This window comes from Topomyia yanbarensis, chromosome 3 (genome assembly GCF_030247195.1).
Source record: "Topomyia yanbarensis strain Yona2022 chromosome 3, ASM3024719v1, whole genome shotgun sequence".
NCBI lineage: Eukaryota > Metazoa > Arthropoda > Insecta > Diptera > Culicidae > Topomyia > Topomyia yanbarensis.
The window spans coordinates 385,839,867-385,866,592 of NC_080672.1; the positions used below are offsets into that span (position 1 = coordinate 385,839,867).

The 26,726-nt window shown below is 39.1% G+C and overlaps 1 protein-coding gene across 1 annotated transcript; it reads left to right on the plus strand.

Moving 5' to 3' along the window:
- Positions 1-1,683: 1,683 nt before the first annotated feature.
- Positions 1,684-24,235, plus strand: LOC131692062 (all trans-polyprenyl-diphosphate synthase PDSS2-like). Its single transcript, XM_058978912.1, has 4 exons — positions 1,684-2,048; positions 22,617-22,943; positions 22,997-23,406; positions 23,468-24,235. The coding sequence occupies exons 1-4, from the start codon at positions 1,684-1,686 to the stop codon at positions 23,737-23,739; spliced, it is 1,374 nt and encodes a 457-aa protein (XP_058834895.1). The 3' UTR covers positions 23,740-24,235.
- The last annotated feature ends 2,491 nt before the right edge of the window (positions 24,236-26,726 follow it).

The window sequence follows — 26,726 nt, forward strand, 5'->3', positions numbered from 1 at the left end:
AGGCTAAGAACAACCATTGGGGACAAGGGGTCTGTTGGTGTTGATACATCAAATAAATAAATAAATTACACATCATAGTATTGTGAATTGAATGATTTTTTTTAAATGAATTTTTCTTTATTTTATAAATGTAATTCTGTATTCATTCAAGATTCCATAACAATGACTTCTTGTCGGACGGTCTCATGGTAGTTGGTCGAAATTTGGCTATAATCGTCTAAAAAGAAAGATGTAGATTAATTCTTCAACTCTTTGGATTTGCATTCTGGTGGAGGAACATAATAAACAACATGGAAGAACAAGGAGAACGGCAAGGGTTCGAGATTGCTACCTTGAGGTATGCCTGATAAGTTTATGAAAAGTTATGTGATTCGCTACTTTCTATATTCACAGATAGGGTACGGCCAATAATTAATGACGTCAGCTACTTAGTGCAGTTGAGTGAGTCCGCCAATCTCTCTGTGTTTGTCAGCGAGTGATCAAAACGATCGGGCGCAGTTTTAAAATCACTATAGATAGTATCTAAGCTGAACCCACACGGTTGGAAAAGGGTTGTAGGCCAGTGATGGTTTCTTGCATACTATGGTGTATGAAAATGGTATTTCAGACTGCCTCAGCTCTTTTGAGGCTCTCCGATGAAGCATAGAAAGAACTCTTCGTATTTCGATGAACCCTTGAAAGAACTCTATATTCCTGGAGAAAATACATACGTGAAAACTCATACCAGATAACATTAGTTTAGGTCCTTTATCGTTGCTGCATCTTAGATAATGAAGAGGCGAACTATGGCGAGCACGAGATAGTGACCTTTCAAGTTGCAATGATTTGGTAAACGATACTTGTACTATACTCATACTTCTGAACAGTAAGATATTTCCAGTAGAACTGATTGTGAATTGTACTTGTGGTAGCATGGAAGGACACTTAAGTCCCCTAAAAGTTTTACTGCAATTTACTTTCAAACACCGTGTTTATACAGCATACATCCGCAAGATCCATGATTTAAAATTCACTGTATGGTGTGGATGTGCTGTTCATATAACATCTAGCACATTTGTTCCCCGTGCAGCAGAAACGACTTGTGATATACCTTTAGGATCGAATTTGCTTGATGATTTAATCACCTGTTTACATGGACATCTGCAAATAGTGCATAATTTTAAGCAAGCAACGCAACGGCACGTACAACTTCAGTAACCTTGCGCTCTGCTGTTGCTGTTTTTTTTTCGAAAATTCAACAAACACAACCAACCATATATACTCAATAATATTAGCGATAGACATGGCATGATGTACAACTATTTTTTTGTTGTAAATAAGGCGTGTACAATATTTAGATGATTTTAACGAAAGTTTTTTGTCATGCGTTGTGTTGATGATGAAACGGGAATATCCCTAATGACGATGTATTGTGGTGTACAAGGTTAGATTGATATCTGTGCTCCTGGTAAGTTATCAAACTGGCAAGTAACTTAGTTGAATGCTCGTCAAAGTGGAAGCGATGAAATGGAGAGTCAAATCCCTGCGGGATGCTGTTCCACGGCCTTTCTTTTGCCCGGAGTGTTTAGTTCATTCACTACTCGAATGTAGCCGGGCTCAACGCAACCCCACTGGACGGTACGGTTGGCTGTTGTGCTTTCCGCCCAGGTACTGGCGGTAAAATTCAAATTAACAGTCAACATCATGGCTCTCAGCAGGTTGGTTGCGCCGCGGCGTCTGCTCATGCGCTCAACTGCCATCAGCGCGCAGCAGTTTGGAGTTCTAAGTGTCTTCGGTGGGAACGGTGAAAGTGTCCCCGCCAGCCCTAGTGCCCTAGTGAAACAGGTCCGTTGGATCAGTGCCAGTTCTCGGGCTGGGGAGAAGCTGGCCACTGCTAAGGTGGTCCCGAAGCACGACTGGAACCGGGCCGTTAGTGAAGCAGAGCAGATCGTCGGTTATCCTACGTCGTTTCTGAATCTTCGATTTCTGCTCAGCGACGAAATAGCGAATGTGGCACTTCATTTGCGCAAACTTATTGGAAGCAATCATCCGTTGCTGAAGTCAGCTAAGTAAGTGTACACTTGTGGTTAATTTATGGCTGAAAGGATCTCGTCGCAGGTTGAGCGAATTCGAAACGACCATTGAAGAAGTGGGTTGCATAAAGACCCCAGGCAAGGTTTTATTAGTTTGAAGTGAGACGTAGTGAAGTTGAAATTCGTGACTCTAAATTCAATAGCATGTCTAATATTGTGTTACGACAGCCGCTTGGGGTCGTTTGGAAAGTAAATTAACTGCAGGATGCTGGACGTTGCATTGATTGAATGATTTGAGTGAAGTGTAGTTCATAAGACGAAGGTATTTGATTTCAATTCCAGTTTGAAATCAACTGTTTTTATTGAGTTGTGCCTGAGCAGTTATAAACATCGGTACATGTATTTGATATTTATGTGATGTTTCACTAATACAATTGTTGTGTAACCTAGTTTTGAAAACATGAAAACGTGGTTAGTAAACATTGTGGTTTGTGATATTTAACGAAAAGTTCTACGTCACATACGGTTACCATTGTTCAAATTAGTTTGATAAAATTAATTTTTCCAGAATAAATTTACCGAAATTCTGTGATATATTTCAAGTGTATTCGCGATTATTGTAGTGCGACCTCAAAAAGATTGTATATAGAACTTGTAGGTTTGAACCTTTTTATTTATCCATGACGGTTTAAGGAAGTGCTGTTTCTTGAGAAGTTGAGAATTAAAAAAAACTTAGAATAGCTTAAATATTTTTTTCATTAAAAATAACAGGCTTATGCGTCAATTAGGGAAGTTCTTTCTCAATGCAGTTTTTTGAATGTGTTTTTTTTTTTGGAATAAAATCTGGACTGTCTATCTATTGGAATAAAATCTGGACAATTCTATCTCGTTTCAATGAGAATAGAATTCAGATGAGAATAATCCTGGATTCAAATTCATGAAAATGAAATGAACAGAAACGCAAAATAATCGATTGGATGAGCAAATGATCTTTTCCAGCACGACGTTCCGATATGCGTTACTTTGCTTTTGAATAGATGTATCTTTTCAAATAATATTTGTGGTATATTCTTACCATAACTATCGGTTCAACCAATTAAAAAAACTCGATTTTTCGATCTCATCTTGAAGGTACTTTCTTAAGGTCAATTAGTTTTTCGAATGAATTAGTTGGCAGGAAAAAGCAACAGATTGAAGCGAAATCCAGTTCTGTTCCATCTTGGACTCTGTTCAACGTTCAATGGCATACTATTTTCGAAAGGTCCAAGAATCATAAATTTTAACTGCCACCATATTCTGCATAATGAAGTGGTTCAATCAATTCCGGCTCGCATTTCGTTACATTTCAAGTGGAACTGAATAATTTAAAAAATGATAAACCCACTGAAACCTTGCAAACTATCTTCATGCAACAACTACTATCGCTTTTATTCGCTTATCCCAATTGCTTGGTGGAGAAGGATACAAAAAGTGTGAAGTTGCTAAGTGAAGCATAGTGAAGCAAATTGTGATGATAAAGTGCGGAAAATCTAGTATAGAATTTAAACTTGGGCATTTTATTAATTCAACTTTTATGGGATCTCAGTTTGCTTAGGATTCTTTTCCAAGTAACCAGTATCCTCTTTACTCATGGGCACACTTGGCCTGTGCCGCGACGGCACTTTTTTGTTAAAAAATTCTACTTTATAATATATCTTGCATTCATGCATTTAAAAGGAAGAGCAGTGAAGGAGTTAATGAACAACGTAACGCAATGCTTTGTTTCCGCGAACTCCTATGATTCAAACGGATTCAAATTCCGATTCGACTGTGATAATGAAAGTAAATCATTGAAAAGCTTCGAAATAAATTTGGAGTACCATCACCATAACACCATAACCATAACATAAGTACCATAACTTTTTGCTAAAATTAAATGACTTAGCCTTACAACATGTTTGGCAAAGTTGTTGTACTTTGCAAGGCCCTTCTTTTTGTTTAAACCGATGCTAGGGTGGTTCTAAATTTAGCAATATTTAAAATAGAACTTTTTAACGGTTTGAGATACCCAAGTAATTAATAAGCATTATAACGTAGCCTAATATCTGCTTTAGATCCACATATAAAGCTGTCTTAAAGAGCAGTGAAGCCCTAAATACTAGTAGAATGCTGATACTATGCCAGAAAAGGCGAAATATAATGCTATTACTGTGCAGAGATTGACAGCTCGTTTCTGCAGTACTAATGCTATTATATAGTACCAGCGTGCAAATGTCGAATTTGAAAGTCCAATATTGGCACTACTAATGCTATTAAAAAGCTTCGGTTGGCTGCCATTGTCCGCCATGGTTTTTAAACCATTTCTTATGTTTACTTTCGGTATGACCGAACCGTAAAACCGTAATTGACTCTCTTCTAATGCATTGTAATGAATATCCTTAATGGGTTTCCGTGCTCACATGATATGAATGTTTTACGAAAATTAGCTTTAGTAAGTCTCGAACTGAGGTACCTTCACGGTAAGTGCGCTGCGTTTGCTCCCTGGACTATATTGCATATGTTCGATTGAAATGAAATATACCGAATATAATCTTCAAGAAGAGTTGCATAACAAATAAACCCACAGCAAGACAATATCATTATATCAGCTTTTTATTTGCTCTATAATGGCACTAAATGCACTTGTAAAACTTACATGCTTTGAAGATCCTTGAAGCATGTACGCGTTATATCAGCTTTATATACGCATATAGAGCAAGTGATAATGCTATATGTCGGCTGTGCAGTTATGCATTATTGATGCTTATATAGAGCTTTATTGCATTGTTAATGCTGTAATATAATTTCAATGCAACATTAGTGCAAATGTACAGCCAATATAGTGCAATGGCTTAATGCTTATGGTTACTTGGGTAGAGCTTCACTGTCTTCGATGAAGTTGTAGAGCAACACATTTTAGACAAATTTGCTGAAGACATGCAAGCTCTAGCTTTTATATTTTCCATTGCACGAGAAATTCAAATTAAACTTTAGGGTTCCTTAAAAAAACAGTTTTATTTCTTTAACTTTTGAAGTTTTTATTTTACGCTAAAGTACCCTTTGGACAACTTGAAGATTATTTTAGGTCGCATAATTTGCTTTAAAATACCAACTACTTAACTTTTTTCTTTTGAAAGTTTATAACTTTTGTATGAAAAACTTTTTCAAATAGAATTATCTTCGCTTCGGGCACTGAACATTAAATACTGCTGCTTTGATATGAAATAGCATGCTTTGTAGTATATATCACCAAAAAATGGCAAATACGATATTTTTTATATCTTGCAATATTTACTCAAAAAATAGTTTATTTTTAGTGAAAAGTAGGGTAAGGTGGGGCAAATCCGACCTAGTAAATGGTTTTGGCTGCAAAATGCTCATTTTACATCGGATCAAGTCGTTTTATATACCAAATTAAAGGATAGACTCCTGGGAAACTTTCTATATATAGAATTTTATTCGGATCTTTGAAATATTTTAAGATACAAGCGTTTTACGAAAATGTTCATTTTTGCTGTTTCCAAAAATGGTGGGGTAAATCCGACCCTATATGTTTTTTGGTTGATTTAGTGCAGATATTACCCAAATTTCATGCTTTTTCAATGGTAAATCGATGAATGTTGTGTTGTTAAATTGTAACGTGAAGAAAATGGACTTCAATGTCAATCTTGGAATGCTAAAATCACGAGCAGTAGCACGTAATGATATTCCCATTTGAATCCGGAGCAATTGCTCCTTCGTTTGTAATTATGAACCATTTTGCATAAAAATAATAAATAATAACAATGAAAATATATTTCAATTTGATAAATAAAAATTTTCATAGCAAAAAAGCGGTCGGATTTACCCCAATATTCAGAGGTCGGATTTGCCTCACCGCGTCATTTTTCATTACGATGCAATTAAAAAAAAATATGGAAAAGGTTGAACTAAATTCATCTACGCAGCTTGTAGGACTTTAATCAAAGAATTTAAATTCACTTACATTTCTTATACAATCACTTTAACAATCAGAAATATCCTGTAGTCAATGAAGCACAAAAGTCAAATCAAATGTTGTAAAAACACACTTTTTGTCGTTTGAACATCTCAATGTAGACTATTAAAATTCTGTCATGCCACCGTTATGATTATTTTCGATACTCTACATGACAACATTGATATTAGTTCGCGTAATGCTTCTGATTTTCGGTAACAGTGGGGGTCGGGTTTACCCAACGGTCGGATTTGCCCCACCTTACCCTATATATAACTTTCTAACGAGCGAAGCTAGAGGTTCAATATATTAAGACAAATTGTTCTCCTTCAAAATATCTGAAAGTATTTCTAAAGTGATCTTAATGAAAATCAAAACTGCAAAAGTTATACTAAGAAAACCATTTTTTTAAGAAATACCCTAATTTTTTTTTGGAAAATTTCTTATAAAATGAAAAGTACACGACATAGAGTTTCTGTGTCTTCGACAAAAAAATTCATTTTCTTCAATTTTTTGGAAGACAGCGAAACTCTATCTCGAACCATTAAAAAGTTAATTTTCTGATTTTAAAAAACTTAGAACCACCCTACCCACTATTTAAAATAATAGAAAAGTATTGTAAAGTGCAATATTTTATCATGAAAACGAAACATTGCTATATTGTTCACCGTACTTTCACGGTTTAAACATATTACAAAGAGTCAATTCATGAAAAACCAAATTTTTAATATAACTTTTCCAGTTTTCATTTTTTTTTCAACCTATTCTTCAGATGTTTTTCAGAGTTTTTTAAAGACGAACATTTTCTTCTAATACATTAAAACTCTAGCTTTTATTGTTCAGAAGATATAAGCACTAAATATTTCAAAAATAGATTTATTTAAATCAATTTTATGAAATTTTAAAAAATATCGTTTTCGCCATTTTTTGCTCAATTATAGCTCTAATCATAACCTTATTTATAGTTCAATAAGAATTATCTTTTATTTGCCCCAAATGAGTGATATTGTTATTCCAAACAACCCCATTTTTGACGAAAAAGTGCTCATAACTTTTCAACGGAAATAGTTAGATATATGGTGCCATGAAACAAATTATTCGCCTTGAAACAATCTTAAAGTTGTCTGAAGACTACTTCAGTTTTAAATGAATACAGCAAACGTTATTGGAATAAACCTGTATTTCGAAGCAGCACTCTAAGCTTCGACTTTAAATTTGTTGTAAAATAAAAAGTATGACAGATAGAGCTTACATGTCTTTAGCAAACTTTTCCAAAATTTATCGTTCTACAACTTCGCTGAAGGTCGTTTGGCTCTGCCTAGATCGATTAAAAAGTTAATTTTTTGATCTTGGTAAAATTAGAACCACCCTAACTGTTGTTTTAACAAAAAGAGAGGGCTCATAAACTACGAAAACTTCTCTAAAGACTTAATAAGGCTAAGTTGTTTAGTTTAAGTAAAATCTCAAAATTCCTGCAAAATTTGCATTCTGGACCACTGTGCAGTGGCGTAGCCAGAAATTTAGTTTGGGGGGGGGGGGGTTTGATGAAAATCGTAATTTTTAAAAAAAATGCTCAAATTTAATATGAGTTTGATAAATTATTGAAAATTCAGAAACATAAGTAGTCTAACAGATGTCATTCCAGTCTACAAACAAGCAGAATCAACATGGAACAGTTTTCAAACATCTATAGATTATTTTCTTGTATAATATGACAATGAAGTCAGTGATTGCCATCTTTAAAGTGGGTTAATGATCGAAAACAAAATCAACGTTCAAGATCACCTAATTTAATAATCCTTGACAACTTCGAGAAGTACTTCAACATAAAACAGCAAATGCCTTGATTTGGTGATTAATTCTCATGAAGGTAATTATGGAGAACTAGCTAATACCAATCGCGCGTTGCTGCGACTTTCAACGAAATAGAAGGAAAATATATCATACGTTTCGACTTCATCTCATCAGAACCCGACACTAACTACGTGGCAGTACTAAGCTAGCGGCGAATAAATACTAGCTTTAAAAAAACGGAAACATTCTTTGTGTTTCTAGGCAAACCCCTAGTCCTTTTAATATTTGGGGAATCTTTAAAGCCAGTTCTCTTAAATATATCTTTTTTGTAAGCTTCATAGACTCATACCTTAAATGCTATGTGAATACATTTATTGTTGCTTAAGCACAGAAGAGATTTATCAAATACAGTAATTTCAGAATAATTTGTTGTAAAGGTGTTCTACTACTATATTTCGATACTCTGAATATGTGGGATATTCATTGACAAAGTTGATTGAAATAGCATTTTCGAAAATTTTGCTGCTTCTCTATAATTACTTCTAGTAGGAATAACCGCCAAAATTATGTTATCAACAGTTGAACAGTTTTGCAGTTGAAGCTTCCTTAGCACGGAAACTCATTTTCTTCATGTTTTCCTCAGATTTGACCTCATTGGGATGCTTCTGTGGTGCCTGCTTCATAATTGTCCAGTATTTTTCGATGGGCCTTAGTTCCGGTATTTTGGGGGGTTCATGTCCTTGGGTACGAAATTGACTCCGTTGGTTTCAATCCACTCCAATATTTGAATGGTGGCACGAAGCTAAATCAGGCCAGAAGATCGTAGGACCCTCGTGTTGTTTCAACAAATCAAGCAGACGCTTCTGAAGACACTCCTCGTAGTAGATCTCCCCGTTTATAATCCCGGTAGTCACGAACGGCGCACTCCGTTTTCCACATGAGCAGATCGCTTGCCAAATCATATATTTATTGACAAACTTTGAAAGTTTCTGCTTCTTTATTATGCTATATTTCACCCTAAGGAGGAAAATTTGGTAAAAACCAAAATTTCTCGCTAGGGTGAAAATTTGTTGGTAAAAACCAGTCTTTGTACAGGAGGGCACAAATCCTTATTTCATACTATATTCCGACAATAAGTTAGTGTTGGTTTCTGATGAGGCGAAGCCGAAACGCAACACAGTATGAAATAAGGATTTGTGCCCTCCTGTACAAAGACTGGTTTTGACCAACAAATTTTCACCCTAGCGAGAAATTTTGGTTTTTACCAAATTTTCCTCCTTAGGGTGAAATATAGCATAGTGCTTTCGCATAGGCCTGCTAAGCCAAGACAAGTTTCGGTTTCACTGTGTCTCATCGACATAAACAGAACTTCTGCTCGAACGGGACATCATGTTTGATCAGTCGTTCGATTGAAACACAAAGTGTGTTTTAGTTTTAAGGGATTTGCGTCAAACCGGCGCTAATCTATTCCGACAATAAGTTAGTGTTGATTTCTCATGAGGCGAAGCCGAAACGCAACACAGTTCTGCTTCTTTATTTCCTTCGAAACATCAAACTTGTGCTGGGCAGTGAAGAACAGTGACCCCGTAAGTTGCCGGAAGTCCGCCTTTACGTAAGTCTCATCATCCATGGTGAGACAATGAGGCTTCGCCAGCATCTGGGTGTACAGTTACCGGGCCCGTAACTTTCCCATCGTATTTTGCCGTTCGTCACGATTTGGAACCTTCTGCACTTTGTATTTATGCAGACCCTTCCGGTCCTTGGCTCTCCGAACGAAAGACTTGGACAGATTCAACTTTTTGATCACATCCCTGACTGAAGCATTTGTATTCCGCTTAAACACTTTCACTACACGCTTGTGATCCTGATCACTAATAGAACATCCATTCGAATCGCATTTCTCCTTCCGTTTGATGCGTAGAGTTTGGTAGTAACGTTTTATCACACGACTCACCGTTGACTGCATGATTCCGAGTTGTTTTTCGAAGTCCCGTTGAGAGAGTTGAGGATTTTCCAGGTGCTTGCGCAAAATCTATTCGCGACGTTGCTTTCTAAGTGACGCCATTTTTTTCCAATCTTCGAAAAACTGGCGGCGATAAAAATATAGTGTAAACAATAGCTTAGCTTAAGTGCACTGCCCGTAGTTGCACTTCGTGATTGACCGAATGAGTGAAAATGCACAATGAACCAGTAGCGTAGCCAGAAATTTGGTTTTTTGATGAAAATCGCAAATTTTTTGAAAAAATGCTAAAATTTAATATGAGTTTGATAAATTATTGAAAACTCAAAAACATAAGTAGTCTAACAGATGTCATTCCAGTCTACAAACAAGCAGGATCAACATGGAACAGTTTTCAAACCTCTATAGATTATTTTCTTGTATAATATGTCAATGAAGTCAAAAATTGCGATCTTTTAAAGTGGGATAAATGATCTAAAAAATTTTCAACGTTCAAGATCACCTAATATAATAATCCTTGACTTTGAAGGTTTGACAACTTCGGGAAGTTATCAACATAAAACAGCGCCTGCTTTGATATAGAAATTTTAGTGATTAACTTTCATAGAGGTAATTATGGTGAATTAATTTTTCAAAAATATTAAGAGACATGGTGCCTTCAGCAAAGTTTTTGATAATGTCATTTCAAACAATTTTGTTGAAAATATAAAGGCTACATGAATTCAACATATAGGGATTTAGATGGACTGGGCCTGCTATATTTCTTCTTAGTGAAGAAAAATTTAGGTGAAAACTATTTTTTTCTGCGCTACGGATAAAATTGTTCGAAACAATCGTTGCGAGTTGAGAACACAAAACCTATAACTAAATTATGGATGGATGGAACTGAAACTTGCGTTTCGACTTCATCTCATCTGAATCCGACACTAACTTGGTGGGCGGACTAAGCATGCGCCGAATTGATGCTAGCTCCTGAAAATGGAATCACTCTTTGTGTTTTTGAGTCCTTTTAATATCTGGGAATTATTTGTTTTATATCCAGTTTCCTTATTTTTTTTGTAAGCTTCAAAGGCACCTTGAACGCAATGTGAATTTATTATTTAATTACCGCAGAAGAGATTTATCAAATACAGTAATTTCAGAATAGCTTGTTGTAAAGATTTTCTACTACTATATTTCGATACTCTGAATATGCGGGATATTTATGTCTTTGACAAAGTTGTTTGAAATAGCACTTTCGAAAACTTTGCTGGAGACATCAAGTCTCGACCCAAATTTGGTTGAAGAGTAATTCTTGTCTATAATTACTTCTAGGAGGATTAACCGTCAAAATTATTCTATCAGCAGATGAACAGTTTTACGTTTTGAAATTCTTCAATGTTACTTAACATCGAAATTTGGCAGTTTCGAATGAATGTGATCGTGACCGTTAAAAATTTATCGAGCATTAATTTTACTTTTCTTCATTAGTCAATCTCACAACTTGCAGTACTAGTACGTAGCACACAAAATTTTAGTACGCCATTCATTGCATCCTGCTAAGAGGCTATTCATATAGTTGATAATACAACAAAAATCCAATGCTCATAAAACCGATCCTGACCTGCTAGAGACAAAATTACATCAGCTTTCAACTAGTTTCTGAAATGTTATTCTTGTTGTTAACCGTATTGAATTGTTGTCTAAACTCTACACAATCTAAAAAAATACATTTTCAGCAAATGTTGAAATGTATGTAAGTTTTCGGTAAACAAGCTTATGTTTTATATGCAATCAACCTATTCAAATTTAAATTCCCATTCGAAAAATTGTCTCTAATCCATATTTTGGAGCATCTTTCCAAAAATGAGCTCATAATAATTCAGACAGTTATTTTATTTTACATTGAAGTAATTTGACAACTATTGGATTGCGGCCAAGAGATAAGATACAAGAGCTCCTTCCCACAATTTTCCAAAAGTCCTCATGACGCTTTAAACACGGTTCTCAATGTAATGATCAGAGAATATGTTTCCAAAAATATTTTGTAGAATATTGAATTAAATTCGTCAGTATCAATTGATTTTTTTCAATCCAATTAATTTTGGTTTGGGGGTTAGACTGGTTAGACTCAGGTTATGCTAAGACACACTTCGAGCTAGAAGTTGTATGACTATTGAATATGGCACACGTGGCCCTCTGACAGACAGGAAGCATAGTTAAACAATCTTGAATAATTTCCCGAACATTTGCAAGTAGTTTAGTTGAACTCGGTTGAAAATTGAGAAAACTAGAGCCAAACAAACTTTAAAATCGCAGTAACTACTTCGAAGAGGCAATTTTTTTCCTCAGCTTCGCAACACCGCCTTTTGGCGGGGTAAGCTCTTTAGCCCATAAGTTTAATTTCAAGTTAGTACAAGACCAAATTTCAATTCTACGGCAAAGTACTACTGTAAAATAACTTACGAATAATTTTTTTTTTTTTGAAAACCCAAAAATGTGAGATAATTTTCGAATTGAATTGTACTACCACATGCAAAATAGTTTTTTTTCTCATTTCCCTCGAATTTCTAACTTTCAACTCAAATATCATTTTATATCATGATTTCAACAAGCGGATAACGTATTTGTCCTAATATACAAATATGTTTTTTGGGAATGTTTTAAAGAGATTTTAGTGTCGTTGACAACACAAAATCGAGTACTGTAGATTTTACAGCGATTCTTCTGAACCCGGCCAAAAGACGGGGTTGGGCAGTAGAGGGTTAATACTAACGGCATTCGTACACTCGATTATTTGTACCTTTTTAGTGCGTTGCTAAAAATGGCAGAAATTTAAATTGAAAACCGTTTATAGTTCAAATAGGCGTTGCTTCTTCAATATCGCAATGCTTCTTATCGGCGAGTCGGTAGCAGAGCAGTTCGGGATCGCACAATGATTCGTATAAAAACGATCAAAGAGCATCAGGCAACCAAGTGGAATGATACTAGCGCCAGGAAGCGGATACAGCAAGTCCAGGATGGCATTGGACAAATTCAAACGTCGCTTAAACATTTCGATGCAGGTTTCAATTTGATTTGAGCAAAAACAATGATACATTTTGAACTACAAGTATACAAAGTTTGGAAAAGGAGCCGTTGCGTTAAAAAGGACACGATGGCCAACAAATCTGTGTCTAGCAAGCGTTCTGCGGATGTGGCCAAATGATTCAGGTCATCGCTTTTGAGACCGTCAACAAATCTACAAAAATGAACTCCTCCAAACTCTGCTTTTTCGGTGTCTCACGGCCAACACTATATTTATTGATTTCAATGGAAAAATTCGGTGAAGTGAGACGTGTATTGGAGGAGAATATATGGCAACTTGGGGTCGACTCTATCCAGTTTCATCGCATCAGGAATGTTGTGCTGCACACAATCAAGAAATTCTAAACAAATCTAAACGAGGTAATGTTACTGCCTACTATTGAAACTTCCGTTGTGAAGTATAAAGGGTATCCCACATAAAATTGCATCACGGATAAAACGCTGCAGAGAATTACCTAGTGGACCGATCCTATTCAAGCTTTCAGACAATAAAATATAACCCATTCGTAAGCTTTTGGAATATTTATTTCATTCAATTTAAATGCCATAACCGCACGCTCGTACCTTACGCTTAACTCCGCTCATTAGGTTCTGTACAACATCTGGCTGAAGCTTCTTCAGCACGAAAACCCATTTTCTTCATGTTTTCCTCAGATTTGACCTTATTGGGATGCTTCTGTAGTGCTTCATAATTGTCCAGTATTTTTCGATGGGCCTTAGTTCCGGTATTTTGGAGGGTTCACGTCCCTGGGTACGAAAGTGACTCCGTTGGTTTCATACAACTCCAATATTTGAATGGTGGCACGAAGCTAAATCAGGCCAGAAGATCGTAGGGCCCTCGTGTTGTTTCAACAAATCAAGCAGACGCTTCTGAAGACATTCCTTGAAGTAGACCTGCCCGTTTATAGTCCCGGTAGTCACGAACGGCGCACTCCGTTTGCCACATTATCAGATCGCTTGCCAAATCATGTATTTATTGACAAACTTTGAAAGTTTCTGCTTCTTTACTTCCTTCGAAACATCAAACTTGTGCTGGGCAGTGAAGAACAGTAGCCCCGTAAGTTGCCGGAAGTCCGCCTTTACGTAAGTTTCATCATCCATGGTGAGACAATGAGGCTTCGCCAGCATCTGGGTGTACAGTTTCCGGGCCCGTAACTTTCCCATCGTATTTTGCCGTTCGTCACGATTTAGAGCCTTCTACATTTTGTACGTATGCAGTCCCTCCCGGTCCTTGGCTCTCTGAACGAAAGACTTGGACAGATTCAACTTTTTGGCCACATCCCTGACCGAAGCATTGGGATTCCGCTTAAACGCTTTCACTACACGCTTGTGATCCTGATCACTAATAGAACATCCATTCTAACCGCATTTCTCCTTCCGTTCGATACGCAGAGTTTGGTAGTAGTGTTTTATGACACGAGTTGCTTTTCGAAATCCCGATGAGAGAGTTGAGGATTTTCCAGGTGCTTGCGCAAAATCAATTCAATTTTTCCAATTTTCGAAAAACTGGCGGCGATAAAAAAATAGTGTAAACAATAGCTTAGCTTAAGTACACTGCCCGTAGTTGCACTTCGTGATTGACCGAATGAGTGAAAATGCGCAATGAACCAAAAAAATGGCGCTTAGGAGGTTCAAAATATTACACTCCTGTAAAAAGGCGTCCCACGTTCAGCTGTTCTACTGTAAAATACAAAGGGGGATTTTCCCCATAATTTATATTATCATTAAGCAATTGAGAATTACACGATTGATTCTGGTATGAACAGGTTGGATCGGTTCTGCTTTTTTGTGTATTGACATTTTTACTCTATAAAACCGGTCGTCTTATTTTTTGAACGACAGTTTAATTTTGTTTCAAACAGATTTTTAAAAAATAGGGTGGTTCGACAGTGGCGGTAAACCACGGAGTTTCTTAATAACATATAGTTTATCATAAAACTCCCACTGAAAAATAAATCTATGTTTACTGCTAGGATTTTCTCACATTCCTGTGGAGGGTAGGATTTGAATGTTAATTAATTATTGCTAAACGACTAGCCGAACGAATCGCAAGCGGGGTTACCAAACAGCGAATAATCAATCACCCGGTTGACTTATAATCGATGCAGACCGTGAACATAATTACACCTGGTGCTGCCCCACCTCGATTAACGACGAAAAGAAATCTCTCTCGTCGGTTCAACGGTGTGTCATCATGGACGAAGCATAACAACATAGCACACTCTGGCTTAACATCGACTATATTGCATCAGAGTAAGACAAAATTCCCATGTAAATTTCGGCGGCGAGCGGATGCTAGAGCTCAGGCATGTCGTAACACAGCCACCAAGTAGCACAAGCATAAGCCAAAATATTGAATAGCTGTTTGAATGTACGTAGCAGTGCGATAGTGCTTTTTCCAATTCACTGAGGGTACCATAGCTTTCGAGACACTAGCTCTATAGCTCCAGTAGGACAACTCTCGAAAAAAATAATTATTCTTCTTTCTTTTCGGTCTTGTAGATCATACTTTCAATGTTATTTGAACTTTGTGCATGTATTCTTGTCATTATTATAGCTATAATGGAGTTATTCTGAAATAACCATGCATCTCCATTGACAATTTTATTATTTATTTGATTTCGTATTAAATAAAATATCATGACATACAGCTATCTGACAAGAATTATACTAACTTAGGGCTTATTTCAGGTGGTTTTACGATGCAATTTATTCAAATCGATAATTTTGCTGAAGTTATGTATGTTATAAAAATAACTGTTTCTACTATATATACTATTCGGATTTGAACCACAATATTGAGAGGAAGATACCACACTTTGTCACATTCGGTGCCAACCAGCTCTGATTCGGTGGCTAGATGAGCATATCCATTCTCCAGGTACCTTTTAATCTGATCCCGGATGTTTTGGTACAATTCCGGTGATTTCTTCAACTTTCGTCCACTTGAGAGCCATGGGATAGCTATCCGGAAAATGCACGTCGTCCATCTTCCAGAGAAGTCCGGTCTCAAAGCGATTACCCACGCGTTTCGTGGTTCGCTCTAATATCGAACGAGCCCGTTGGTCTTCAACCGATTCCTGCTGCACACTCACCACCGATTTTTCTAACGCATAGTGACTCTTTAGAAGGTCATGAATTGCTTCATTGGATACCTCTTGATGATACCCTAGATAGCTTCCTGTCAGCGCTGAATCTGCTTGTCTCGGTCCGTAAATTGTCCAGCCGAGCTTGCAGCGAACTGCGATCGGCTCGTTTGTAGTTCCGGCTTTCGCTTCTATCGGGACAAACGAATGGATATTGTTAAGCCCTATTAATATTTCCGGACGGCCATCATACGATGAGATTGCCAGGCCTCGTATGTGTTCGTATTTCGCCGACAACTCTTCGGCATTCAACGTTTGATGAGGCAGCAGCATCCTCTCGACCGTATGAACAGAATGAAGCAAGAACTTGTCACGGCTTGTCCCACCAACCGCCGAAGTCCATACGCTCATCCGCCTAGAGCTGCCAGCTTGTTGTCGATCAAAGTAACTGATGCTCTCTCATCCAGAAAGGCAAGTACTGTCACTGATCTTCCTCCGCAATGTACCTGCACCGGAACCATCCGAATCAGCACCGTGCTGCTCGAGAGAATGTGTGCGCCCATACCGACCACGCTTGTGACTGGATGAACTATTGGATTGTGCAGCTCCCTACAGTCACCCACATTGCAACGAATCTTAAAACGACCCTGACCACCGTGTTCGTTGAGGCAAACTTTGCACAGCTTCCATCTTGTCACTACTTTCATGCGATAGTCGTACGACAAATCCTTGAAATCTTGGCAGAATCGCACACGATGGTCAGTTCGATGACACACCTTGCACGGCTTTTGCTGCGCCCGATTGGACCCGTCAGCGTTGGAACACTCTACCTCGGAGTGGCTATAGAGTGCTGCCTTCTCCTTCGGTTTGCTTCTTCCACTCGTACCTACCGCAAACCTCGCATCCGGTTTATACTCGAAAATGACATTCGCCTCACAAGCATCTGCCACGATTCTCGAAATAACATCCGCAAACGTTCGAAGTGTAACTGGATTCTTCTTTCGCTTATACTGCACCCATTGACGCTTTTCCCCGTCCGGAAGTTTGCTGACCAAGTCTTGGATGAGAATCGGATTCACCAAGTGGAGCGTGAGATCCGCCGCATCCAAGTGTTCGCACAGTTGCTCGACCGCATTGCCGAACAGTATGAAACTGGCTAGCTTTTCAGCTTTGGGTGGCTCGCGCCTGCGTACCTTTTCATGGTGGCTTTGCAGCAACTGTTCTGGGCGTCCATAAAGCTGGCGGAGTTTTGCGATTACTCGTGGGACCGACTTTGGAAGAAGAAGCTGGCCTCGGACGGACTCCAGTGCTGAACCCTTTAGACAGTCTTGAAGTCTCACCAGATTTTCCACATCAGAATATCCACAGGCTTCATTGGATGCTTGATAGGCGCCGAAAAAGAGAGGCCACTCTTCTGGTTTCCCCGAGAACGTTGGAAGCTTCTTTGTAAGCCCACTTCTCGCAGCCAATTGAGCCCTGCTTGGTCCGGCACGCTGTTGCCCCAGCCCGTATGGAGTTGTATGGACGATTGGCTTCCGGTTTCTTTCGCCGTTTTCGTCATCATAGCCCTCGTCGCCGTCTGTAATATCCGACCGATTTTCTTCATCACTGGTGCCCTCGGCGTTCTGTGCAAACATCTTCAGATTAACTTCCGTCAATTTGCCGAACGCCGGAGGACGCAACGGGGTACCTTTTCCGCCGGATGCTCCGGAAAATCCTTCTTGGGGATCAGCGACCGATTTTGTTTTCTGTCCGCTGTTCGCCATTAGCGCTTCCTTCAATTGTTCCTCTACGAAGGACATCTAATTCTGATGGATCTCTTCCATCTTCCTTATGTGGCAAAGATGTTCCTTCTTCTCCTGCAGTTCCCTTTGATGTTGAAGGCTTTTTTCCTCGATCTCCCGTTCACGAAGCTCTCGGTCTTTCTGCAGCTCCTTTTCGCGCAGCTCACGGTCTAAACGCATCCTTCTTTCCTTCAAAGCGTTCTTCATTTCAATCTCCTTTTCCCGCAACAAACATTCCGCATCCATTTCCTCCTCCAAACGCTACTTCTCCGCTTCCATTGCTCTGATTTTTGCAGCAACGGATGGAGGCAAGGTCGGAGGTTGACGCTCGAGGGATTTCACGCTCGATCGGACCGATTCCTCCGTATTCTTCTTCGAACGGTTTGCCTTCTTCTGCTTCTGGTAAGATTGGGAAACTGCTTGGCAACCATCTTCGGGACAGAACCATTTCGTGTCCTTTTTTGTCGCCACTGTAACTTCCACGCAACGGGAGTGATACCAGCGCTCACAGCTGTCACAGGCAATCATCTCCTCGTTCTGCGTTAATACCTTCCCGCAAGCTTCACACGGAGTCATCGTGAAATCCATGTTCGATTCGCTCATCGTGATTGAGGTTATCCGAAATCTCGATATTTATTTTTTGAGTTTGTTCGGATGAACCAGAAACTATATTTTTGTAGCAGCACTATCAGCAGCAGCTCAAAAACTGCAAATTAAGTTATTTATTATAGTTTTAATTATTTTTATAATAAACTTACTTAAATAGTATCCTCCTTCTTCCAATATCGAATCTTTCCTGATTTCACCTTCTCCTCTTCTCTTCTCTCCTGCTACTCCTTCCTATTAATTTTTCACTGCTATTAATCAATTCTTTAAATAAATTTTAGTTTGCTTACGGTTTGCTTGTCGTCCGACTCAGCGAACGACGACAGATATTCGGGTGGCGAGATAAAATATTCAACGGATTTAATCTCCTCTAAGCCTCTTCTTGCTGCACTATTCTGATAATTTTATAATTTATTGCTTTTACAGTACAGAGAGTAGACTGCTCTACAACTAAATCTTCGAGTTTTTCGTTTACTTAAACTTAATTTTTCGCAATAGATTATTCTCCAACTATTTTCCTCACGCACAATTTCTTAGTTTGTTTTCATTCAACTTTTTTTTCTTTTTCTTTCCTCACATGACAGCATTTCCTCAAACTATTTCACCTTTGCGAGTGGTCTCACTTGACATGGGTTCGGCTGTCTTGCCGACTGCGGTATTACCGACTGCCGACAGTGACTGCCCAGCGGTGTCAACACCACGTGAATCTTGTACCTATCTACTCTACTACGTCTCTCATATATTGTCTTTTATTTCTTCTTTTCCTATACTGCCATTCTACACCCGCCTTCAGCTGGGTCAGCAAAGATGGTGATAGTGAACGTCTTAACACTCACACATTATCAAACGCGGTCTCAATCGGGAACCTATAAAAATGTTCTCGCGCACGCGATTACGAATCGGTCACGTCCGGAAGTCTGTCCTTGATCCTAGAAGCCTAGGTCCATGCCTTCAGCTGGACCAATTAAGAAAAAACGTTTATACCTATTAGACAACACGTCTCATGGCGACATGACCGGGAACCCTATCGATATAAGGGATCCCACTCTCTGCCAAAATTCTAACCGCACACCGAAAATTTAATATCAGACTCACGGTTCGCGCGACCATTCAAGAACACAAGTAAATATGTTACAAAATAACGTCAGCATTCAAACGTTAGAGCCCCTCGCGATTTTCCAAGCAACCTACGCCCACGAACTCGCAAACATGATTATACCCCGGTGATAAGGTGAACGTGCACTCATAAACTTACCAACACGATCTCAAGCGTCAATCTACATACTCCCGCGTTCGCACCATCATGAATCGGGATCGTCCGGAAGTCTCTATCCTCGGTATCAACAGTCTAGGTCCATGTTAATTAATAAAAAAATGAAAAATCAAGAAAAAGATAACTTCCATATGGTCGGTGTTAAGTCAGACCGGACTAAGTCGCAAAATATCAAAAAAATGAGATAATGATAACACTGGATAAAGGATTTCTTCAGCTTCATTCGACTTTTGCTAGATTTGAAATATGTAACCATAAACAAGAATTGTGGCAAAAATAATTTCCAATTATAACGTAGAGAGTGCTGCGATTCAAACTTTAAACCCGTTTTTCTCGAAATCAATATTTTGTCACTTAGTCCGGTCTGACTTAACACCGACCATATCCACTAGACAAAACGTTCCATGGCGACATGACCGGGAACTCTAGTGATATGGGGTAACTCACTCCGTCAGAATGTGATCCGTACACCGAAAACTAAATATCAGAATGACGGTCCGCGAATATATGAATGGTCGCAGGGTTTCAAAATCGAATTTATGCATGCGAAGTCACATACACGCGAGCACACGCGACAAACACGTCAACATACGAACGCTTAAGCCCTTCGCGAACCTATGCCCGCGATCGCGCAAAGTTGATAACACTCCGGTAATTATGTGAACGTTTTAGTACTTACGAAGTTACAAACGCGGTCTCAAACGCGAACCCGCAAACGCGCGATCATGAATCGGTCACGTCCGGAAATCTTTAGCCTTCATTCTAGCAATTTAGGTCCATACATTCAGTCGGATCAATCAAAAAAATGAAACTCATATCCACTAGACCACACGTTCTACGGCGACATGACTGGGAACTCTAATGATATGGAAGAACCCACTTTCTTCTGAAATCTAAACCGTGCACAAAAAATTAAGTATCAGATTCACGTTCCGTGCGCGATTATTCTAGAACACACGCGAATATGCGAAAGGCACACGGTTACGAAATAGAATTTATACACGCGAAGCTAGCACACGCGACATACAAACGCACACGCGATCGAGCACGTTAACGTACAAATGTTGGAGCCCTTCGCGATGATACACGCGATCGCGAGTCCCTACGCCCCACATACCTAAAGCGTACAATGAATATCACATTCAGAATCACGGCCCGCTACAATTGGCCTAAAGCAGTGTTTTAGTGGGCGACATTGCCTGTCTCGTCTGCAAATTGTAGTATGTGACTTTGACGGGGAGCCCATCCGAGAACCTAACGCTACAGCTCCAGTAGGACAACTCTAAAAAAATCTATATGTTTAACAGATGTCGCTGGTATACTGTGGGCAATGGCTTTTTCAAAAAAATTTCTTCAAGCTGTTGCGTCTGTTTCTCTGTGTTAAAAGCGTACATCCTGGAAACTATCAATCGGTCCTAGTTCAGAGAAACACCCGAATTGGTCATGTCGCATGTTTCAATTACAAAGTAGATTAATCTGGTTTTAGAATGAAAATTCTTATTATCCTTCAGATTTCTTCTTAATGAACGCTTGGTATAACTGAAAATGTATAGGGTGGATAAACCCCCGCCCCCTAACGAAGTAAGCTGCGCACGTCTCTGATTTTTGACCAGAATATGTGAGTCAGGAATGATCTTCATAATTTCTTTGACTTTTCCAATTGTGCATTTTGTGTCAACTCGATTTGGTTTTAGCGGCACCCTTCCAGAATGTAACGAAACTTTGTGGGCGTGAACATGTGGTCTTTATTATAATATACGTGTTATTATTGTTCCAACATATTATGACATTCCGTGTAAGTTCATAGTTACGTCGCCTTTACAGTCTGCGCAAAGTCTATGGCACTCTCATAAATTTAGTACCTACTCTTGCAATCGAGCTTACACCACTATTTATAGCGGATGCCAATCTTTTCTTTAACACAAGAAAAATATCAGCGAGCACAAGGGTAACCTCCAAAGCTGTGCTCCACTCACCGATCATTGATGATGGGGTTACTACATGGCAATCCATGGAGCCATTACAAAAAGGCCATGCGAGCTGCACTTCTTTTTTGTGTGTGTCCACCACGCTGTCCATCAGCCCATTGAGGAGATTCAGATCACGAAGTGTGAGACGAACCGCATGATGAAAAATGTATTTACCATAGTTGTCTATGCAAGACGCGATCTTCCGCATGTCCATTGGCCTTCAACGAGCGAGTAGAACAAATAACAATAACAAATCACATCGCGTTAATGTTTGGAGGTATGTTGGTGCAGTGTCCAACCATCAACATTTAAGGTGATTTAAAAAAAGATTCGGAATCAAATTACTGCTCGGAATCGGGTACTCGACCATGAGCAGGTTGATCGGTGAATGGATGTTGGGCTAGGTTCGAGTCTTTTTGCCGCATGATTGTATATTTGTCGGCAACGTAGATATACATGGATTGCTACGTAAGGAGTTAGATTTCACTTTCATTAAATCATTCTTTAACAAACCTGTTTTCTCAAATGCTATGGGGTAAGCTGGTTAATCTTCTGTTTCACAAGACAACCTGTGGATTATTCTTATATGGCTGATGTCATTAGTGGCATAACTTGTTTTGCTGAACCAAAATGTATGCGCATTATGCAGGTGTTCTAGCAAAAAAGCAGGTCATAGGTACTACATTCTGTAGTAGAACTTGACCTTCTATTTCAAGAGATATCGTAGCAAATTCTTAGGACCATTACCGGATCACAACTTTCAGAGCTCGAACATACCACGACTGGCTTTTTAGAACAGTATCCTACATGTTGTACAACTAGACCATGGCTTCAATCGGCCAATTAGCATTGGAGCTAAAAATAACCCATCAATACTTGGTATAATGATCTGCCAGAAAAGGCAGAGCTTTCCGATAAGTATCCTTTTTCATTTGTTGTGTTCTGTCTAAAATGGAAGTTGTTTTTGAGCATATTAATTTACCCGTTTTACATATCCAAAAAGGCCTTGCAATGTTCAATCATTGACAAATATCTAAATAATCACTACCTGCCAATGTGCCATACTTTCAGATCGCTCATCTACAACGACACAAGCCAGCAGGCATGGGGCCTGATCATACTACTGATTTCCAAGGCGGCCGGTCACACCGCTTCCGTTCCGGAGATGGACCAAGACCGCAGCGTTGGAGTACTGCATTCCCAGCGAGCGCTGGCAGAGGTCACGGAAATGATCCGAAGCTCGCAGCTGATCCATCAGGGTATAATCAATCTACAGTCGATGGATAATGCGGGAAATGACCTCAGCGGGGATAGTGATATGATTTTCGGCAACAAGATCGCACTGTTGGGTGGTGATTATTTGCTAGCTCACGCCAGTAAGCAGATTGCCACTTTAAGGTTAGTGCTCTAGCATTTCTGTTATAGCTTAATTCCAAGTACCATTTCCACAGAAACCAAGACCTAAATATGCTTATGACATCAGCCTATCGAGATTTAGCGGAGTCCGCATTCATCGGCGACAGTGACGATCAGAACAATCCACTTCCATCGAAATCGGAGAAACCACCAGGATTTTCCACACCGGAATGTACTTTAGAGGAGTTGGATTTCGGTGACGTGCAGAACAACCTGGCCCCATTGATGATTGATGGTGTCATGGGTCACCCGGAGAAGGAGTGGTCACTGAGGCATGTTCTCGGTGGCGGTAGTCTGCTGGGAAAAAGTTGTCATGGTGCGTTGATGCTGGCTGGGCACCCGGAAGAACTTCAAAAGCAAGGCTATCTATTCGGGAAGCACATGTCCCTTGCTTGGCAGGCGTCCATCGAGCTCCAGCCTTTTCTCATGAATAAACTGCCATTGGGTAAGTGTAAGCTGAATAATTGCTTCAATCGGATTGAAAAAGACTGTAATGTTGTTATCAGGGGCTCAGTTCAGCTTGGTTTCCGCTCCGGTTCTGTTTCACATGGAGTATGATCCAAGCATATACAAGATCATCGAAAAAGGCCGAAAGTCTGTGGAGGATGTCGATTATTCAGCTCTACACAAGGAAGTCTGCCAAGGGCCAGGAATGGAGAAAACAAGGAACCTCCAGAAAAAGCACAGCCTAGCTGCTATGAATGTTCTGGATCGATTCCCTCCGACGGATGCACACACAGCACTTCAGAATATCATTCTAGCTATGCAACAATTGTGATTTTTTTCTTGAATTTATTTGATCGGTGTTGTCGACGTTTTACTTATAAGTGGTTTAATATTTACATAAAATAATTTTGGAATATTTACATAAAATTAGAAAGACAAGTTGTTTGATAAGAAGTCATGCAAGAAACCAATTCGAAGAAAATGCTCTGGCCAAGATTTGATTCTGCATTGTATAAAACAAACAATAACTGTAGATAGAACTCACGATGAATTTTTATAAAGTAATAAATCTAATAAATTTTTTATCGTTTAAGGTATGCATGCATATTTGGATCTTACGCGTATATTTTTTCTAAAAGTAATTTCACCTATTTGTTACTAGTTCCCAACGAATTCTTCGTTATTCCTACTCGTTTCCCATTTGTTCGAAGGAAAATCTTATTTTTTAAGATGTCGCTATCAACTGCATACCCAAGAAAATACATTTTACAAAAACTTTAAACTCTTTGTTGTTTTACAACTTTCTCGAAACCATTTCTTTCGGCCATATCGTCATGATATCTTATGACAAATGCCATTTTGAGGAAATCTGAGTTAGATATGAAGTCTGCACAAACTCTACAATTCTTTATGGTTACTGAGATATAGCGAGAAACGTCATGAGAAATTGTGAGTTTAGATATGTTTCAGTCTAAAAATGTCTAAGTGACACAATGGCATAATAATTCTCAAAATGAAAATACATGTATTGCGAGAAAAATGCAAGTAAAATCTTTTTAACTGGAAATATTGCATATTTCGCAACACTGTAACCAATAATTACAGTTTTTCCTTGACCAGTATCCTTTAAAATGGATATTACCGATTTTTTATAGACCTAATTAAGTCGAGGATATAAATAAAAGTGATTTGTCCAGGTATTTACGTTTCGACTTCGTCTTTTCAGAAACACGGCACTTGACTAATGCACCAGGCTGACGCTAAGTCTAAAATTGGAAACACTACTTGTGAACACACGAAACGACTTCTAACTTACCATGTCCCGTAAGTGAAGAGGTACTTTTCAATACATCGAGCACTATGAAATTAGGCAATTCGAGGTTTTAACATCATTTCGAGTGCTTTTTTTTCAATTGTCAATTAAACATTCACCAATCAAAAGAGCTAAACAAACGTCGGCTTGGTTGATTCAGGAAGAAAGGAAAAAAAGTGGCACAAATGGATCTTCATATAGTGCGAAGAATCACAAGCTGGTAGTCGGAGCCTTTAAGAAAATTCCCCAAAGTTCAGTGAAAAGCGTGTCAAAAACTGTATTTAAGCACAACTGTGTAAGTAGCAAAAACGTGAAGGACTACACACGTACAAAGTCCAAAAGTGGGGACATTACGTGTGTTGAAGCTCTACACTTAGCTGTTGATGAAACTGGATTGTCTGCTTTGTGTCACTGCCCGTCATAAGTTCATTTCTGGAAGTGAGAAGTTTAGTGTCAGTTTGCCAAAAATACATGATTTAGAAGGCAATTTGCGCTTATGGAAAGTGGAGCAACCCATTCGTGACAACCGTCACGTGGGCAGGTGTACTTGAAGGAATACCTCCAAAAGCGTCCATTTACATTTCTGAGGTCTCATGATGGCCCGAAGTCTTTCTGGCTAAATTTAGCCTCGTGCTATTACTTGAAAGATGTTCTGGAGTAATACAAGGATAAGAAGGTCAGCATCGTGCCAAACGATATTAATCCCTCGAACGCACTGGAATAGCGAGGAATACTGGGCCATCACCCTAGTAGCGAGTGAGGTTTTATGTTGGTTTTAAAGCCACTCATAAAACTTAGATTGGGCTTGTAGCGTGCTATAAAACTTCATTTGTTACTTGGGCATGAAGCACGCACTGAGGAAATAGACGAAACTGGGACAACATCTTAACAATGCCGACGCGAACGAAGCAGCAATGACGTTTTCTAACTACCTAATCGATCGTCATGTGCCAAAACGAACAATTAGTACCAATCAACACCCTCCCTGGCAATCAACTGTTCTTATACGGTAAAAAACTGCCAAACGCTCTGCTTTTAAAAAATTCTCGGAACCTAAGACGCTTGCATTACGAAACCACTATTTTAAACTCAACCCCGAATTCAAACAGCAAAGCAGACGCGCCTTTTAGCCACCAGCGAAACGTCGAGCGTCAATTGAAATCTAAGCCCAAGTCGTTTTGGAAATATGTAAACGAGCAGCGAAAGGAAAATCGGGCTTACCATCTTGTATATCATTTAATGGAGTTGTAGGCTCCTACACTAAGGAAATTTGCAACAATTACTTCCAGACCATACCGCGTGACCCAACTAAACAGAACTCGGGTGTGTACGAATAAGTATTTGTATACGTACCCGCCCGGGAAGTAGAGATTGATGGTGTAGTCTCTGGAAGGGGCCTTGATTGCGAAATATGGGATTGGCTCCATCCAGAACCCTTCGCTTCAGTCAGTGAAAATTCTGGCATGCAAGCAATTGCGTTAAGCAACAATCGAGGATTACAAGAAAACAACTTATTTTCCATTGGTCTCATTTCGAGCCTTTCGCCATATCTGTTCTTCCAAACTTTGTTCTTTTCAACGGGGCTCGTCTAGCTGTTCGTCTTTTTGTGCATGAACTACCGACGTTGCAAACAATAGGGTTATATAGTTACACATTGTAGAAACAAGACACAGAGCGGAAAATGCGAAGAGAATCGTGAAAAATTTCCTTCTGTGGGGAGACTGCGCATGAACTGTTGACTTATCCTACATATTTACGAGACGGGGAAACATTGAAGCATTCTTTCGAGGCCCACTCCGAGAAGAAATGCTAAAGAGGGCTACGCCACCGGCCACGACTAATTTCTACGCTAACTAAAGAGCGAGATTCTAACAATCCCATTGAGGGAACAACTTGTAATGTGCCTATAAATTTTCGAAACATTTTTTGCATTTTCTCTCCTGAGATTCTTCGTAAACGCCTGAAAGTGTCCCTTGATGGGTGCTGTTGCAAAACCGAAGTGAATG

Bases quoted from the DNA above. Each gene is read 5' to 3' on its own strand.
- LOC131692062 (XM_058978912.1), top strand. From the start codon at position 1,684: ATGGCTCTCAGCAGGTTGGTTGCGCCGCGGCGTCTGCTCATGCGCTCA. The intron at 2,049-22,616 runs GTAAGTGTACAC...CCATACTTTCAG, and splicing joins CCGTTGCTGAAGTCAGCTAA to ATCGCTCATCTACAACGACA. The intron at 23,407-23,467 runs GTAAGTGTAAGC...TGTTGTTATCAG, and splicing joins CATGAATAAACTGCCATTGG to GGGCTCAGTTCAGCTTGGTT.